A 17,476-nucleotide genomic window follows, 5' to 3' on the forward strand; every position below is an offset into this window, starting at 1 on the left:
CCTGCCTGTGTGACCCTGTGTCCCTCTCTCCCTGCCTCTGTGACCCTGTGTCCGTGCCTCTGTGCCCCTGTCTCTCTCTGTCCCTGCCTCTGTGACTCTGTGTCCCTCTCTCCCTGCCTCTGTGACCCTGTGTCCCTCTCTCCCTGCCTCTGTGACCCTGTGTCCCTCTCTCCCTGCCTGTGTGACTCTGTGTCCCTCTCTCCCTGCCTGGGTGACCCTGTGTCTCTCTCTCCCCTACCTGGGAGACTCTGTGTCCCTTCTCCCTGCCTGGGTGACTCTGTGTCCCTCTCTTCCTGCCTGTGTGACCCTGTGTCTCTCTGTCCCTGCCTGTGTGACTCTGTGTCCCTCTGTCTCTGCCTCTGTGACCCTGTGTCCCTGCCTGTGTGACTCTGTGTCCCTCTCTCCCTGCCTCTGTGACCCTGTGTCTCTCTCTCCCTGCCTGTGTGACTCTGTGTCCCTCTGTCTCTGCCTCTGTGACCCTGTGTCCCTCTCTCCCTGCCTCTGTGACCCTGTGTCCCTCTCTCCCTGCCTGCCTGTGCATTGCCTGCTTCTGTCCCTGCACCCAGCTCCTCTCACAGACTCTCACATTGCTGGGCCTGGCATTTGTTTAATTCCCACTCAGCGACTGGTGCAGGGGCCCTCAGATCCTCTGGGCAGGATGTGCGGGATGTCCCATCCCCTGGAAATGCAGGTTTAGCTGGGGCTGGGGACACAGCCTCCCGCTGCCTGTGAGCTCCTTAAACGACCCCAAAGAGTTTGTTAGGAGCCCTGGAAGCACAGCTGATTGAGAGCCTCTCCTGCCCTCTCCTGAACTGCCTTCCTGCCATGGGCTCGGCCCTCCCAATGCTGCCTGCAGAAATCCTCTCTTTACTGAGTTTTCACAAGCGCAAAACATCCCTCCCAAACCTCCCTCTCAGGTATTACAGCACAGACAGTCCCTGCAGATTGGTTTTTATTCTCAGCAGCGTTTTGGCGTCCTTGCTTTGCACTGCATTGGGGTGGGAGCCTATTTTATTATCCCTGCCAGACCCTGTGCCCATCGGATAACAAATTCTTTCAGATAAATAAATAAATAAAGTGAAGCTCGTAACACGTTTCACAATCACAGGGAGTATTTTAGGCAGAAGGCGCCTCGTTTGTATGGGGGTTCCTTTACATTTTCTTTTGACTGCCGGTTTCTTCCAGCTGAATGGGGACCAGGGCTGGGATTTGGCCCCACCAGCATTCATTATTAACTCCCCCCCCCCCCAAACCTAGTCCAGCCATTGCAGAGAGAGTCCCGTGCCTGGGGGAGCCCTGCAATCCCAATTCCAGCCTGCGGGTGTCACTGTTGCATGATGAGCATGACTCCCCCCACCCTCCCACAGTCTGTGAGTGCTACCTCCGCAGCCCTGCTCCCGAGCCCCCGGGACGGCCCAGCTCTTTCCTTTCCACATAGCTGAGGCGGCTCTGGGTCTCGGTGCTGCCCCGGATCTCAGGGCATTACAGGGACAGTCACTGACCCCTGTCTGAAGCTTCCCCGGGGGAATAATAACCAAGCTCTCTCTGTCCTGCTTTACAGTTCCTCCCAATGTTAAAATCACCCCCAGCAGGGCCCTCAGCCTGGATCACCAGAACCTGCTGGTTTGCTTCGTCAGCGGTTTCTTCCCCTCCGAGATCCAGGTGAAGTGGCTGAGGAACGGGGTGGAGGAGAGCGGGGTGGTGTACGCGCAGCTCCTGCAGAACGGAGACTGGACCTATCGGGTGGAGGCCATCCTGGAGACGGTGCCGGAGCACGGGGACAGCTACACCTGCGAGGTGGAGCACAGCAGCCTGCAGGAGCCCCTCAGGGTGCACTGGAGTAAGAGACCCCCGCCCTCTCTACCTTATTAATACCCCCTCCCATGTCCTCACAATGAAAGGGGGCTCCGGGATCAGATCCATTCCCTAGCAGGGGGGGGGAAATATTAGGGTGGAACAGACGGGACCCTCGTGGTCGCTCTTTGCTCTCAGATTGATGTTCCAGCAAACTTCACTGCCTGGAAACGTCTCCGGGTGACTCGGTCTTTCAATAGGGCACCGGCCGACCCCAAGATCCCCTCTGCCCTGCGCGCGAGGGAGGAAGGAGAGCCTGGGGTCAGTGGGTACCACTGGGGGGTACAGCGCGAGTGGGGATCACTGCTGCACCCCCATTCTGATGGGGTAACCCGGAGGGGGCGGGGGTGACACAGAACAGGACGGCAGATAACGACTGTGCGGCCCCCCCCCCCAGTCTTCCCCGTGGGAGAGGTGGGGGTGGGGAGTGGGGCTTGGGAATATGAATGGGCTGAGGCGGGGAACGCAGGGATCTTCACCTTCCCCTCACAGGGCACCAGAGGTTTCCTGCAGGGCTGGGAGAATCGCCGGGCACCTTAGCTGGGTTATAGTCCCAGGGGAGGGTCAGCTGCACCTCCTGACAGCTCGCAGCCTTTCCTGGAAGTTTTCCCATGAGCCGCGCTACCTGGCTCGTCTGCCTCCCATAAATCATTGCAGAATAATACTTGAGCGTAATGGCGCATGATAGCGCAGTTTTACCCTGCACTAAATGCTGATTTCGGCTTGATATCCGGATAAAGGTATCCAGCCGACACTGCCCGTACATTCACAATTCAGGTGTCTGAAAGCTGCAGACGCACAGCGTGGCTAAAGGTGTGAGCGGTGTTTCACGTGTAGACGCTCTGAGAGGATGAGTTCCTGGGGCGGATGTAGGGCGGGGGAGGAGAGGGGAGGAGAGGGGCGCTCACCGATACACAAGGAGCAGGAGCGAGGGAGCTGCCGTACTCTGTCCCCAGGGCAACGTTCTTACTGAGAGTCCTCCAGTATTTTCCTTCAAAACTGATGCAAAGACCGCCTGGGAAATACCCCAATGCGGGCAGTTTAAAAATAGCTCCCAAAGGGCATTGGTGGGGGGGGGGGGGGGGGGGCAGTTTTCAGAGAGCAGACTTATGTGAGCAAAATGATCCCTGCCTGGAGAAACTGCTCTGAAACGTGGCCTCTCTCCGTGCACCCCCATTACTAGGAGTGGATGAGTGTGAGGGGACAGTGTCTGTGCTGCATCTACAGCCGGGGAATGCTTAGGCCTGGTGTTGTGTTTCATGCAGAGCCCGAGACCTCGGAGTCTGCGAGGAGCAAGCTGCTGACCGGGATCGTGGGGTTCGTGCTGGGGGCCGTGTTCATCGTGGTGGGACTTATCGTTTATCTGAAGAATAAGAAAGGTAAGGTCTGTCACACCCAGATAATGTCACCTCTCATATTACTGTCACCATCCCTCCTAAAGGTAACCCCGCTCACACCCAAATAATGTCACCTCTCATATTACTGTCACCCTCACTCCTAAAGGTAACCCCGCTCACACCCAGATAATGTCACCTCTCATATTACTGTCACCCTCACTCCTAAAGGTAACCCCGCTCACACCCAGATAATGTCACCTCTCATATTACTGTCACCATCCCTCCTAATGGTAACCCCACTCACACCCAGATAATGTCACCTCTCATATTACTGTCACCCTCACTCCTAATGGTAACCACACTCACACCCAGATAATGTCACCTCTCATAATACTGTCACCCTCACTCCTAAAGATAACCCCGCTCACACCCAGATAATGTCACCTCTCATATTACTGTCACCCTCACTCCTAAAGGTAACGCCACTCACACCCAGATAATATCACCTCTCATATTACTGTCACCATCACTCCTAAAGGTAATCTCACTCACACCCAGATAATGTCACCTCTCATATTACTGTCACCCTCACTCCTAAAGGTAACCCCGCTCACACCCAGATAATGTCACCTCTCATAATACTGTCACCCTCACTCCTAAAGGTAACCCCGCTCACACCCAGATAATGTCACCTCTCATATTACTGTCACCATCCCTCCTAAAGGTAACGCCATTCACACCCAGATAATATCACCTCTCATATTACTGTCACCATCACTCCTAAAGGTAATCTCACTCACACCCAGATAATGTCACCTCTCATATTACTGTCACCCTCACTCCTAAAGGTAACCCCGCTCACACCCAGATAATTTCACCTCTCATATTACTGTCACCCTCACTCCTAAAGGTAACCCCGCTCACACCCAGATAATGTCACCTCTCATATTACTGTCACCCTCACTCCTAAAGGTAACTCCGCTCACACCCAGATAATGTCACCTCTCATATTACTGTCACCCTCACTCCTAAAGGTAACCCCGCTCACACCCAGATAATGTCACCTCTCATATTACTGTCACCATCACTCCTAAAGATAACCCCGCTCACACCCAGATAATGTCACCTCTCATATTACTGTCACCATCACTCCTAAAGGTAACCCCACTCACACCCAGATAATGTCACCTCTCATATTACTGTCACCCTCACTCCTAAAGGTAACCCCACTCACACCCAGATAATGTCACCTCTCATATTACTGTCACCCTCACTCCTAAAGGTAACCCCACTCACATCCAGATAATGTCACCTCTCATATTACTGTCACCATCCCTCCTAAAGGTAACCCCACTCACACCCAGATAATGTCACCTCTCATATTACTGTCACCATCCCTCCTAAAGGTAACCCCACTCACACCCAGATAATGTCACCTCTCATATTACTGTCACCATCCCTCCTAAAGGTAACCCCGCTCACACCCAGATAATGTCACCTCTCATATTACTGTCACCCTCACTGCTAAAGATAACCCTGCTCACACACAGATAATGTCACCTCTCATATTACTGTCACCATCTCTCCTAAAGGTAACCACGCTCACACCCAGATAATGTCACCTCTCATATTACTGTCACCCTCACTGCTAAAGATAACCCCACTCACACCCAGATAATGTCACCTCTCATATTACTGTCACCATCACTCCTAAAGATAACCCCGCTCACACCCAGATAATGTCACCTCTCATATTACTGTCACCCTCACTCCTAAAGATAACCCCGCTCACACCCAGATAATGTCACCTCTCATATTACTGTCACCCTCACTGCTAAAGATAACCCCACTCACACCCAGATAATGTCACCTCTCATATTACTGTCACCCTCACTCCTAAAGATAACCCCACTCACACCCAGATAATGTCACCTCTCATATTACTGTCACCCTCACTCCTAAAGATAACCCCACTCACACCCAGATAATGTCACCTCTCATATTACTGTCACCATCTCTCCTAAAGGTAATCCTACTCACACCCAGATAATGTCACCTCTCATATTACTGTCACCCTCACTCCTAAAGGTAACCCCGCTCACACCCAGATAATGTCACCTCTCATATTACTGTCACCCTCCCTCCTAAAGGTAACCCCGCTCACACCCAGATAATGTCACCTCTCATATTACTGTCACCCCCACTCCTAAAGGTAACCCCACTCACACCCAGATAATGTCACCTCTCATATTACTGTCACCCTCACTCCTAAAGGTAACCACGCTCATACCCAGATAATGTCACCTCTCATATTACTGTCACCCTCACTCCTAAAGGTAACCACGCTCATACCCAGATAATGTCACCTCTCATATTACTGTCACCCTCACTCCTAAAGGTAACCCCGCTCACACCCAGATAATGTCACCTCTCATATTACTGTCACCCTCACTCCTAAAAGGTAACCCCGCTCACGCCCAAATAATGTCACCTCTCATGTTACTGTCACTATTGTTCTTAAAAGTAACTGCACTCACAATCAAAAACAAAGTGAGGCTAAGGGCAGAGTCATGTCAGCAATCAGATCTGCATCCAAAATCCATTATGAAAGGACTGTGTAAGCTGAAACACTGTGACTTGTCAGGTATTATCATATGACTGTGGGTCATTAGGTGTTGTAAATGTCTTGCTGCCATTGGTTAAAACTTCATGATGTAAGCACGAGGGAGCTTGCTGATTAGCTGAGAGTATTTTTTGGTCATATATGTATAAATCTTTGCAGGTTCACTTTCCCAATCATTTGACCTGGAAGGTTTCACAGAAATATTTTTAATAATTAAGTAAATCTCAGTGATCTTTTATCTAGAAAAGGGAAAAACTCTCTTGGACTGTACAGTTATTTATCAAATCTAGTAACTGGATTGGTTTGTTCATTTTTTCAGGTCCAGCTCGGCTTCCACTTCCTCCCAATGAAGGTAAATAATCTCAGGACAAAGAGTGAGAGTTTTCTCTCTGAATATAGAGAAGGAGAGAGTCTGTGCCTGAAGGTTTCCCTCTAGATGCAGAGAGCGAGAGTGACTGTCTCCAAAAGTTTTCCCATTCATACAGAGAGAGAGTGACTGTGCCTGAAGGTTTCCCTGTAGATGCAGAGAGTGAGACTGACTGTCTCCAAAAGTTTTCCCATTCATACAGAGAGAGAGTGACTGTGCCTGAAGGTTTCCCTCTAGATGCAGAGAGAGAGAGTGACTGTGCCTGAAGGTTTCCCTCTAGATGCATACAGAGAGAGAGAGTGACTGTGCCTGAAGGTTTCCCTCCAGAGGCAGATAATTAATGATGTGTGTGCAGTCAAGGGGACAGCGGAGAGTGACCTGGGAGAGACCACGCCCAGAGTTCATCCAGGGCACTGGGGGTCCTGAACAGAATTAAACTGGGAGGAAGGGGGTCTCTGTGCAATATATATTCTGCACAGCTCCCCCCCCCCCCCCCCCCCAGATATATCCAAGGAGTTTTCTGCTCTGAATATACCTGGGAGGAGGCCCCTTCAGAGAATATACTTGAGAGGGAGTGGTTCGTGCCCATCATACACCTGGGGTGATCTCCATCCAGAGCAGAAAACACCCGGGCAAATATCCCTCATCTTACATTCCTAAAGCAGCTTTCCCTGGGATTTACAGCACAAGAGACCACGAGGACACAGATAAGAGAAACAATCTTTAGTTGTACTGGTGTCTGTTCATTGTTGCTTTTGTGTTGACTTGTAAGGTTTTGTGTGTTTTTATCTTTTACACCACTTTGGATGACATTGAAATGTTTTAAATAAATAAACCAAGAGGGAGAGATGCAGGAAGCTGAACAGATGGACCAGACGGGAGAAACCCCAAGTCCACCCTAAGAACAAGGGATATTCTGGGCGGGGCAGGGCTCCCCCCACTGGGTGTTTTCTTCTCTTCAAGGCCTCTCCCTCTGCAGGGACCTCCACCCAGGTATATTCTGTGCAGGGGAAGTGCAGAGAGACAGACAGACAGACTGACCAGGGTGCTGGGTCAGAGACTGAAAGACCATGAGGGAGAGACTTGGATGGGACAGAGGGAGGGGTGAGTGGTACAAATCCAGAGCTGATCGAGGGAAACGGAGGAGGAGTTGGGAGAGAGACTTCCTGCCCTCCCATGTTACCCCCATTATAGCCTCCCCGGCTTCCCCTTCTTACAGCTCTGATATTCTTCTCCTCAGGTCTCCTGAGTTAAATCTGATTTGCGAGACGTACCCCGGATCCTCCGGTCTGTAGCAGCAAAGCAAATGTTCTCCCTCAGCTTAAAATTCAGCACCTCCTGCATCAGCAACCGGCCTGGAGGAGCTGCTGCACTATCCACCAGCGCTCCTCACTCCTACAGCCAAGCCCTCCCCTTTCATCCTGCTCCTCCCCACCCCCCACCCCCCTCCCAAGGGGAGGCTTAGCTCCTGCTGCACTATCTATTCTGGAGCATTCGGAGATTTTGTACCTATAAATACTCTTATGATTTATGATTAACCCTACCATGGTCAGGAATGTTCTACTCACGTTTATTAATGTCCCCCAAATGGCATCTTTTCCTCCTCTTTCCAGTACAGGGGACGGGGGGGGGGGGGGGCTCAGGGGATGGGCACGGGGATACAGAGCCTGTCACCTCTAGGGCACAGGGGACAGGAGGGCTCAGGAGATGGGCACAGGGATACAGAGCCTGTCACCTCTAGGGCACAGGGGACAGGAGGGCTCAGGAGATGGGCACAGGGATACAGAGCCTGTCACCTCTAGGGCACTGGGGACAAGAGGGCTCAGGGGATGGGCACATGGATACAGAGCCTGTCACCTCTAGGGCACTGGGGACAGGAAGGCTCAGGGGATGGGCACAGGGATACAGAGCCTGTCACCTCTAAGGCATTGTGGACAGGAGGGCTCAGGGGATGGGCACAGGGATACAGAGCCTCTCACCTCTAGGGCACTGGGGACAGGAGGGCTCAGGGGATGGGCACAGGGATACAGAGCCTGTCACCTCTAGGGCACTGGGGACGGGAGTGCTCAGGGGATGGGCACAGGGATACAGAGCCTGTCACCTCTAGGGCACAGGGGACAGGAGGGCTCAGGAGATGGGCACAGGGATACAGAGCCTGTCACCTCTAGGGCACTGGGGACAGGAGGGCTCAGGGGATGGGCACATGGATACAGAGCCTGTCACCTCTAGGGCACTGGGGACAGGAGGGCTCAGGGGATGGGCACAGGGATACAGAGCCTGTCACCTCTAAGGCATTGTGGACAGGAGGGCTCAGGGGATGGGCACAGGGACACAGAGCCTCTCACCTCTAGGGCACTGGGGACGGGAGGGCTCAGGGGATGGGCACAGGGATACAGAGCCTGTCACCTCTAGGGCACTGGGGACAGGAGGGCTCAGGAGATGGGCACAGGGATACAGAGCCTGTCACCTCTAGGGCACTGGGGACAGGAGGGCTCAGGGGATGGGCACATGGATACAGAGCCTGTCACCTCTAGGGCACTGGGGACAGGAGGGCTCAGGGGATGGGCACAGGGATACAGAGCCTGTCACCTCTAGGGCACTGGGGACGGGAGGGCTCAGGGGATGGGCACAGGGACACAGAGCCTGTCACCTCTAGGGCACTGGGGACGGGAGGGCTCAGGGGATGGGCACAGGGATACAGAGCCTGTCACCTCTAGGGCACTGGGGACGGGAGGGCTCAGGGGATGGGCACAGGGATACAGAGCCTGTCACCTCTAAGGCACTGGGGACAGGAGGACTCAGGGGATGGGCACAGGGATACAGAGCCTGTCACCTCTAGGGCACTGGGGACGGGAGGGCTCAGGGGATGGGCACAGGGATACAGAGCCTCTCACCTCTAGGGCCCTGGGGACAGGACGGCTCAGGGGATGGGTGCAGGGATACAGAGCCCTAAATATAGGATTGGGGAGTCCTGACAGTCTGCCCCGAGTGTATATTTTGTGGGTGATGTGAGTACCAGCCCTGACTGTAACACTGGGGTGTTCTTGCTTCTGCTTATAACTTGCACTTTTATATAAGAAAATGTTTCTTGTGGTTTATGTGTGCAGAGATTAAGGATGGATGTAACTAATTACTGGAGAATTTTAATTTTGAATCAGAATCATGCTGTGAGCTGTAGACCCCTTCCTGACACTTTACCCTCAACCCTGTGTGACCATGCACTCGGTAATAAGAAATAAACCATTTACCATTATCACCTGTGTGACTGAGAGCAACATTTATTTACATTTCTCATAATCTGCTATTTCCGTCAACGCGGACCTCGATTAAAACATTCACAGTTTTTACCAGTAGCAAACATGTCGACATAAAACACTTTCCCTGTACGTACCAGGATCAGTCCAGGACACCTGGGTTGTGACTCCGCACCAGTAGATGGAGACAGACTAAAACTTGTGGGCGGAGCCTTATATAAGCCCCTGTGCCAGTCACAGCCCCTCAGTCTTACTCTGTCTCCAGTAGATGGTGCAGGTCTAGTCACAGCCCTGCCTGACCTGATTCTGGTGTTGGTGTTAGTCAGGTTTGAATTTTTGGGCTAGGTTTTTTGTTAGGCATAGTTGTTTATATACCAAATTGGGGTTTTCTTTTAATCCCTTAGTCTCGGGTGCCCTGCCTCCCAGGGGGGTTGAGAGGTTTATTCTAATAACCGATCCCCCACGTTCATTAAAACGTAATCTACACTATCTGCTCGTATAAAACAAATGTCATTAGCATCTTCCTGAACTGGAGGAAGTCTGTTTCATGCCTAATCCCCGGGCATCCTTTTATAGGCCCAGATATAGGGACCTAGAAAAGGAAGGACACCAGCCCAAGTCTCCTGCAACCCATAATTTGGCAGAGCCCGAACAACCCGAGGACCGTGGTGTACGCAGAAGGCGTTCGCTGGATTTAGGATGCGACTTACCTAGTCCCATAAAACTACGTCATGGATCAAAGTCAAGAATGTAAACGGCAAAAAAAAAAAAAAAATAAAAAATCGGTAAACCATCGATTCTCTCTTAGCAGACGAGGCGGTGGCCAGCGCGTCGGCAGGTGGGGGAGGGCATGCTCAGGGCAGATGGTGGTGGACATGCTCAGGGCAGGTGGGGGAGGGCATGCTCAGGGCAGATGGTGGTGGACATGCTCAGGGCAGGTGGGGGAGGGCATGCTCAGGGCAGGTGGGGGAGGGCATGCTCAGGGCAGGTGGGGGAGGGCATGCTCAGGGCAGGTGGGGGAGGGCATGCTCAGCGCAGGTGGGGGAGGGCATGCTCAGGGCAGGTGGGGGAGGGCATGCTCAGGGCAGGTGGGGGAGGGCATGCTCAGCGCAGGTGGGGGAGGGCATGCTCAGGGCAGGTGGGGGGGGGCATGCTCAGGGCAGATGGTGGTGGACATGCTCAGGGCAGGTGGGGGAGGGCATGCTCAGGGCAGGTGGGGGAGGGCATGCTCAGGGCAGGTGGTGGAGGGCATGCTCAGGGCAGGTGGTGGAGGGCATGCTCAGGGCAGGTGGGGGAGGGCATGCTCAGGGCAGGTGGGGGAGGGCATGCTCAGGGCAGATGGTGGAGGGCATGCTCAGGGCAGGTGGGGGAGGGCATGCTCAGGGCAGATGGTGGAGGGCATGCTCAGGGCAGGTGGGGGAGGGCATGCTCAGGGCAGGTGGGGGAGGGCATGCTCAGGGCAGATGGGGGAGGGCATGCTCAGGGCAGGTGGGGGAGGGCATGCTCAGGGCAGATGGTGGAGGGCATGCTCAGGGCAGGTGGGGGAGGGCATGCTCAGGGCAGATGGTGGGGGAGGGCATGCTCAGGGCAGGTGGTGGAGGGCATGCTCATGGCAGGTGGGGGAGGGCATGCTCAGGGCAGGTGGGGAGGGCATGCTCAGGGCAGATGGTGGAGGGCATGCTCAGGGCAGGTGGGGGAGGGCATGCTCAGGGCAGATGGTGGAGGGCATGCTCAGGGCAGGTGGGGGAGGGCATGCTCAGGGCAGATGGTGGGGGAGGGCATGCTCAGGGCAGGTGGTGGAGGGCATGCTCATGGCAGGTGGTGGTGGACATGCTCAGGGCAGGTGGTGGAGGGCATGCTCAGGGCAGATGGTGGTGGACATGCTCAGGGCAGGTGGGGGAGGGCATGCTCAGGGCAGATGGTGGTGGACATGCTCAGGGCAGGTGGGGGAGGGCATGCTCAGGGCAGGTGGGGGAGGGCATGCTCAGCGCAGGTGGGGGAGGGCATGCTCAGGGCAGGTGGGGGAGGGCATGCTCAGCGCAGGTGGGGGAGGGCATGCTCAGGGCAGGTGGGGGAGGGCATGCTCAGGGCAGATGGTGGTGGACATGCTCAGGGCAGGGGGGGGAGGGCATGCTCAGGGCAGGTGGGGGAGGGCATGCTCAGCGCAGGTGGGGGAGGGCATGCTCAGGGCAGGTGGGGGAGGGCATGCTCAGGGCAGATGGTGGAGGGCATGCTCATGGCAGGTGGTGGAGGGCATGCTCATGGCAGGTGGGGGAGGGCATGCTCAGGGCAGGTGGGGGAGGGCATGCTCAGGGCAGGTGGGGGAGGGCATGCTCAGGGCAGGTGGGGGAGGGCATGCTCAGGGCAGATGGTGGAGGGCATGCTCAGGGCAGGTGGGGGAGGGCATGCTCAGGGCAGGTGGGGGAGGGCATGCTCAGGGCAGATGGTGGAGGGCATGCTCAGGGCAGGTGGTGGAGGGCATGCTCAGGGCAGGTGGTGGAGGGCATGCTCAGGGCAGGTGGGGGAGGGCATGCTCAGGGCAGATGGTGGAGGGCATGCTCAGGGCAGGTGGGGGAGGGCATGCTCAGGGCAGGTGGGGGAGGGCATGCTCAGGGCAGGTGGGGGAGGGCATGCTCAGGGCAGGTGGTGGAGGGCATGCTCAGGGCAGATGGTGGAGGGCATGCTCAGGGCAGGTGGGGGGGGGCATGCTCAGGGCAGATGGTGGAGGGCATGCTCAGGGCAGGTGGGGGAGGGCATGCTCAGGGCAGATGGTGGGGGAGGGCATGCTCAGGGCAGGTGGTGGAGGGCATGCTCATGGCAGGTGGGGGAGGGCATGCTCAGGGCAGGTGGGGGAGGGCATGCTCAGGGCAGGTGGGGGAGGGCATGCTCAGGGCAGATGGTGGAGGGCATGCCCAGGGCAGGTGGGGGAGGGCATGCTCAGGGCAGATGGTGGAGGGCATGCTCAGGGCAGGTGGGGGAGGGCATGCTCAGGGCAGATGGTGGGGGAGGGCATGCTCAGGGCAGGTGGTGGAGGGCATGCTCATGGCAGGTGGGGGAGGGCATGCTCAGGGCAGGTGGGGGAGGGCATGCTCAGGGCAGATGGTGGAGGGCATGCTCAGGGCAGGTGGGGGAGGGCATGCTCAGGGCAGGTGGGGGAGGGCATGCTCAGGGCAGATGGTGGAGGGCATGCTCAGGGCAGGTGGGGGAGGGCATGCTCAGGGCAGATGGTGGAGGGCATGCTCAGGGCAGATGGTGGAGGGCATGCTCAGGGCAGGTGGGGGAGGGCATGCTCAGGGCAGGTGGGGGGGGGCATGCTCAGGGCAGATGGTGGAGGGCATGCTCAGGGCAGGTGGTGGAGGGCATGCTCAGGGCAGGTGGGGGAGGGCATGCTCAGGGCAGGTGGGGGAGGGCATGCTCAGGGCAGATGGTGGTGAGCATGCTCAGGGCAGATGGTGGAGGGCATGCTCAGGGTAGATGTGGAGGGCATGCTCAGGGTAGATGTGGAGGGCATGCTCAGGGTAGATGTGGAGGGCATGCTCAGGGCAGATGTGGAGGGTTGAAACGAACGGATAAAAGGCATGGGAGAATGAGGGAAGTGGTGTTCGGTTGCATAAGGGAGTTCGCGTGTGTCTCTACCTGAAACGAATGAGTCCCTACCCGGGCGGACTGGATGGACGCATTTGCTCTTTATCTGCCTTTGTTTACTCTGTTAACGCTATGGGTTCCTGCTAAAAGGGGGCAGGGAGAAATAAATAATGGTGTTGGGTTTTACCTCCCCCATGTGGGAGACTGTAATGGTGGAGTCCCCAGACTATAAAGCACGGGGGCACCATTTTAGGGTGTGGATTTTTCGTTAGCCCTTGTAAGAGGCAGGATGACTCTGTTCCTGTTTTTGTTATATTCGGGGGGGGGGGGGGGGAAGGATCCTTGGGCTTCTAGGGATGAAGCCTGGGTATGGACTAGAGGAAGTCATTTTTGCCCTTTTGAGTTGGCATGGGGATGGGTGAAGGAAGTTTGAGTGCCCTAGGTACCAGGGCGCTCAGGGAAGCAACATCTAAAGGGAGTCCAGAGAGATCCAGAGGACCACGGGAAGTCCTGGAGAGGAAGGGGTCTCCGTTCCATCCTGGGAAGAGGAGACGTGGATTGGAGAAGACCAAGCGGCACTCGTCCGGCGTTAAGCATGATGATATCATCTGGATAATGCTGAGGGGAGTGAGGAGGCGCCCTCCCCAGGTACCAGAAAGGATATCAGGGAGAATGGGTGAGAAGCAGGAAGTAACTTCAGAAAGAACTGGTAGGAGAGATGGGGCTTTAGTGCATCTAAACTGGGAGTCCTCGCCCTAGCCACCGAGATTTGAGAGGAAGCTTTAAGACTATTGGAAAGGATCAGGAGGAAAAGAAAAAATTATTCAAATGCCAAAAACCAAATGAACGTAAACCGTGACGTCACAGATTTACTGGAAACCATCAGCAGTGTAAATGGATTGTGCATGCAAATAAAATCTTTCATCAACTTCCAGCATAAAAGCGAAGCTGGAAACCATCAGCGAGATCACTGCTGTGTTCAAAAGACTTTAATGCTCAAGTATTACTTGCCCAGCACTCAGTCAGGACCTCCCGATAGGGAATCTTGGGCTCAGAGGGCTTCGGGACTGTAAATATAGTTTGGATCATGCAAAAGCCCTAAGGTTAAAGGTGACCTGGGACTCTTTAGGGAGGCTGCTGGCCCAGGGGTTACTAAGTACAGAAAGGACAATTCCCGGGCTCAGGTACTGGTCCGTATTGTCTCTGGTCCGATTATAGTAGATGACGGATTTTGCAGCTCTCGCTGCTGCCTCTCCTCTCCCCCCCCCCCCCCCCCCCCCCCCCCCCCCGGGATTGGACAGGGGTTTCTCCTGTGGGAAGTCTCTGGTTTTCTCTCTCGGCTTTGGGGAATGCGCACTTCTCTGATAATCTTTGGGTTTTGCACAAAGCATTTCTGTTTCTCTTTCTCCAGTGTTGCACTGCAGGCAGAGTCCGGCTTAATGCAGTTTCCAGTTCAGTTTTTGTCTGCACAATTCTGTTTCTAATTTGTGGTCCCTTATTCTGTATGTGGCGAGGGTCTGGTGTGCGTTCTGCTTGTGTGACCGAGGTGAGGGATTCTGCTTGCGTGTAATTTCTGTGCAGGGATAACAAGAACATAAGAAAATGCCATACTGGGTCAGACCAAGGGTCCATCAAGCCCAGCATCCTGTTTCCAACAGTGGCCAATCCAGGCCACAAGAACCTGGCAAGTACCCAAAAACTAAGTCTATTCCATGTAACCATTGCTAATGGCAGTGGCTATTCTCCAAGTGAACCTAATAGCAGGGATCTATAGCAGCCTGGCTTGTTCTGTTTTCCTTATAGGAGGTGTATTGGTGTTCTAGGGCCCGGAGTAATATTTGCAGTGCTGCCTTTCCTTGGTAGGGTTGTAGCTGTTTGAGTGCTATTTTTCTATGGTGAGTTTGCTGCAAAGGTGCTGTGTTTGTTTGTTTGCGTGGTTTTGAGGTGCCACTGCACTGCCTGGTGTTAGAGGGAGTTTGTGTTTCTGTTACCGAGGTGACACCAGAACTTATTATTATTTTTTTTTTTTTGGATGGTGGGTAGTAAGGGGAAATGTCCTCTGCCTACCATTGACTGTCTTCCTCCAACCCTCCGCTCCCTACCCTACTTGCTAAACCAGAAACCCACATCCTGAGGGCCATGAACAGCACATCCACCCAGCAACCAGTGATGCCGCAGAGCCTCTATCTGCCATTCGCCAGCTGCTGCAGAGTCCCCAGCTGTTCTTCATTAGCAGGGAGACATCTCTTATTCATTTAAGAGTGTCACCTTGCTCCCAGTGCCTGCCTCTGATATCTTTCATGGATTTCTATGGCACCCTCGACCGGGGCATGTTACAGGCTTGCGCACAACCAGTTCAGCTGTACCTTGCAATGATTTTGACACCGGGCTGGTAAAACATGAACAGAGGGAGTCAGCCAAAGCTCGTCTGGAGAATCTGTCTGTACACACGGCGAGTACAAACTGAGCTACGGCGGGAAACCTTGCACTTTCAGGGGGAGATTCTTTCCAAAAGTGAGTGGCCAAGGTAGACAACATGAAAGAGTGGCGAGGCTGGACTGGGATTGGAATCTTAAAGGGTCACATAGGCAACAGTGGGAGATGAGAGAGCAGAGGGTAGGAGGGTGTCAGCGGGGAGGGCCAGCTGAAGGCAGGTGTGAAGGGTGCAAGTGCACCAGGCCCTGCGGCTGGAGGGGTGCCGGCCAGCAGAAGGAGGGGCAGAGCCAGTCAGTATATATTATATAATATGTATTAATAATACGTAGGCACAAAGCCCTGTATTCCATGACCATTCCAGGTCCTGCTCCAGTCTACAGTCAACTCCAGGTAATAAGTTGTGAAGGAGGAGGAGAAGCAGGCTACAGACCAGGGAGACCAGGATTTAAATCTCACTGCCGTTCCCTGTGACCCTGGGCAAGTCGCTTTATCCTCAGGTACAAACATAGTAGGACAAACAAACTTGTACGCCCAATGACAAGTAACAGTGGTCCAAAACATCAAAACTTGTCTATTGATCACATTTCCTTACTGGCTGCACCTTTACTACTCACCTCCTCCACACACAGCGCTCCGGCTCCCCTCAACTTGAGTTTCCTTGGCTCTAAAAATTAACATTTCATAATCAAACAGCTCTCATTTGCCTGCCTGCCTGCGAGAGCTACCGCTGCACCGGGAACCACCGCACTTCGCCGTTCCACCCCTCGGCTGCTGCCACCGACGTCATCAAAGCGCGCCGAGGAGGGTCATAAGTGAAGCGCAGGGCCAGGTAGCGCCGCGTGCCAATGGCGTTGCGCGACAAAGGGGCAGGCCCCTTTCTACACCCCTTCTTACAGCACCTTAATCATCAACCACACGCTAACCCGATAAATGATTTTTGCCGAAAATTCGGGGAAAATACAATTGTTTTTTCGGTTTTACCGATCCATGACGAATTAGGAAATAACGTACGAATTTCCTAATTCATCAAAAACGAATGCACATCCCTATCAGAGGCTTCGATAATGGTCAGCAATACTTATTGATTTTACTGGCCCTTTCAGCTGCATTCAGTACAGTAAACCATGATATTTTAGTACACAGACTTGATATTTTAATACAAAGACTTGATGAAATAGTGAAATCACCCTTCAATGGTTTAAATTGTATCTGAAGAATCAATTCTACCAGGTACAAATTAATAATGCGATTTCCAAAAAAATTGTGTTACAGAAAGGAGTCGTCCCTCAGGGCTCTGCCCTGTCAGCCAGGCTTTTTAACATATACAGGTCTAGGACTCATTCCTTACTCGTACGCAGATGATATCCCGCTAATTTTACCGATAGCAGACACTATGGAGAACACTTTTAAACTTGCAGCAATGTATTTGGATATAATTAAACAGCTTTTAGCACAAAACGGAGTTAGTTATAAACATTGATAAAACCGGATTCGTTCACCTAGAAAGAAAGACCTCAAATATTGTTCAAACACCAATCAGAATTAATGATGGTCTTTCGGTTAAACTTTCCAACAATGTGCGTGACCTCGGAGTCATTATCGATTGTGAATTGAATCTAAAACAACATTTAGCACTTAAAGTAAGAGAAGGTTATGGAAAATTAATGATATTAAGCGGTAGCAGAAAAAAAAGGATCCATATTACACCAATATTAGCAGAACTACATTGGCTTCCAATTGAATATCGTATACAGTACAAAATACTCAGTACATTGCACAAATTAGTATATGATGAGCATTCAGTCTGGCTCAATACAACAATTCGTCTCCATACACCCCAAAGGAAATTTTATTTCCCCATCTTTATTTACCATTTTTCAGAACATGTCAACAATTCAACAATTAAGTAAGTTCAAGTGAAAAGCATGTATGCAATTTATCTTACTCAGGTTAGAGACAGAGCAATTTCACTCACGGGGTCAAAAATCTGAAATGCCATGCCCCTGAAACTCAGACCACA

General features: G+C 53.3%; 1 protein-coding gene across 1 annotated transcript; it reads left to right on the top strand.

Annotated features, from left to right (window-relative positions):
- Positions 1-1,561: 1,561 nt before the first annotated feature.
- Positions 1,562-7,810, top strand: LOC115081705 (HLA class II histocompatibility antigen, DR beta 5 chain-like; the record flags this gene model as incomplete). Its single annotated transcript, XM_029586128.1, is given in 4 exon segments — positions 1,562-1,840; positions 3,120-3,233; positions 6,134-6,166; positions 7,422-7,810. Coding segments are annotated over 4 exon segments (440 nt in total), but the record flags the coding sequence as incomplete, so codon positions are not given.
- Positions 7,811-17,476: the final 9,666 nt, after the last annotated feature.

Source organism: Rhinatrema bivittatum, unplaced genomic scaffold (genome assembly GCF_901001135.1).
Source record: "Rhinatrema bivittatum unplaced genomic scaffold, aRhiBiv1.1, whole genome shotgun sequence".
NCBI classification, from domain to species: Eukaryota; Metazoa; Chordata; class Amphibia; order Gymnophiona; family Rhinatrematidae; genus Rhinatrema; species Rhinatrema bivittatum.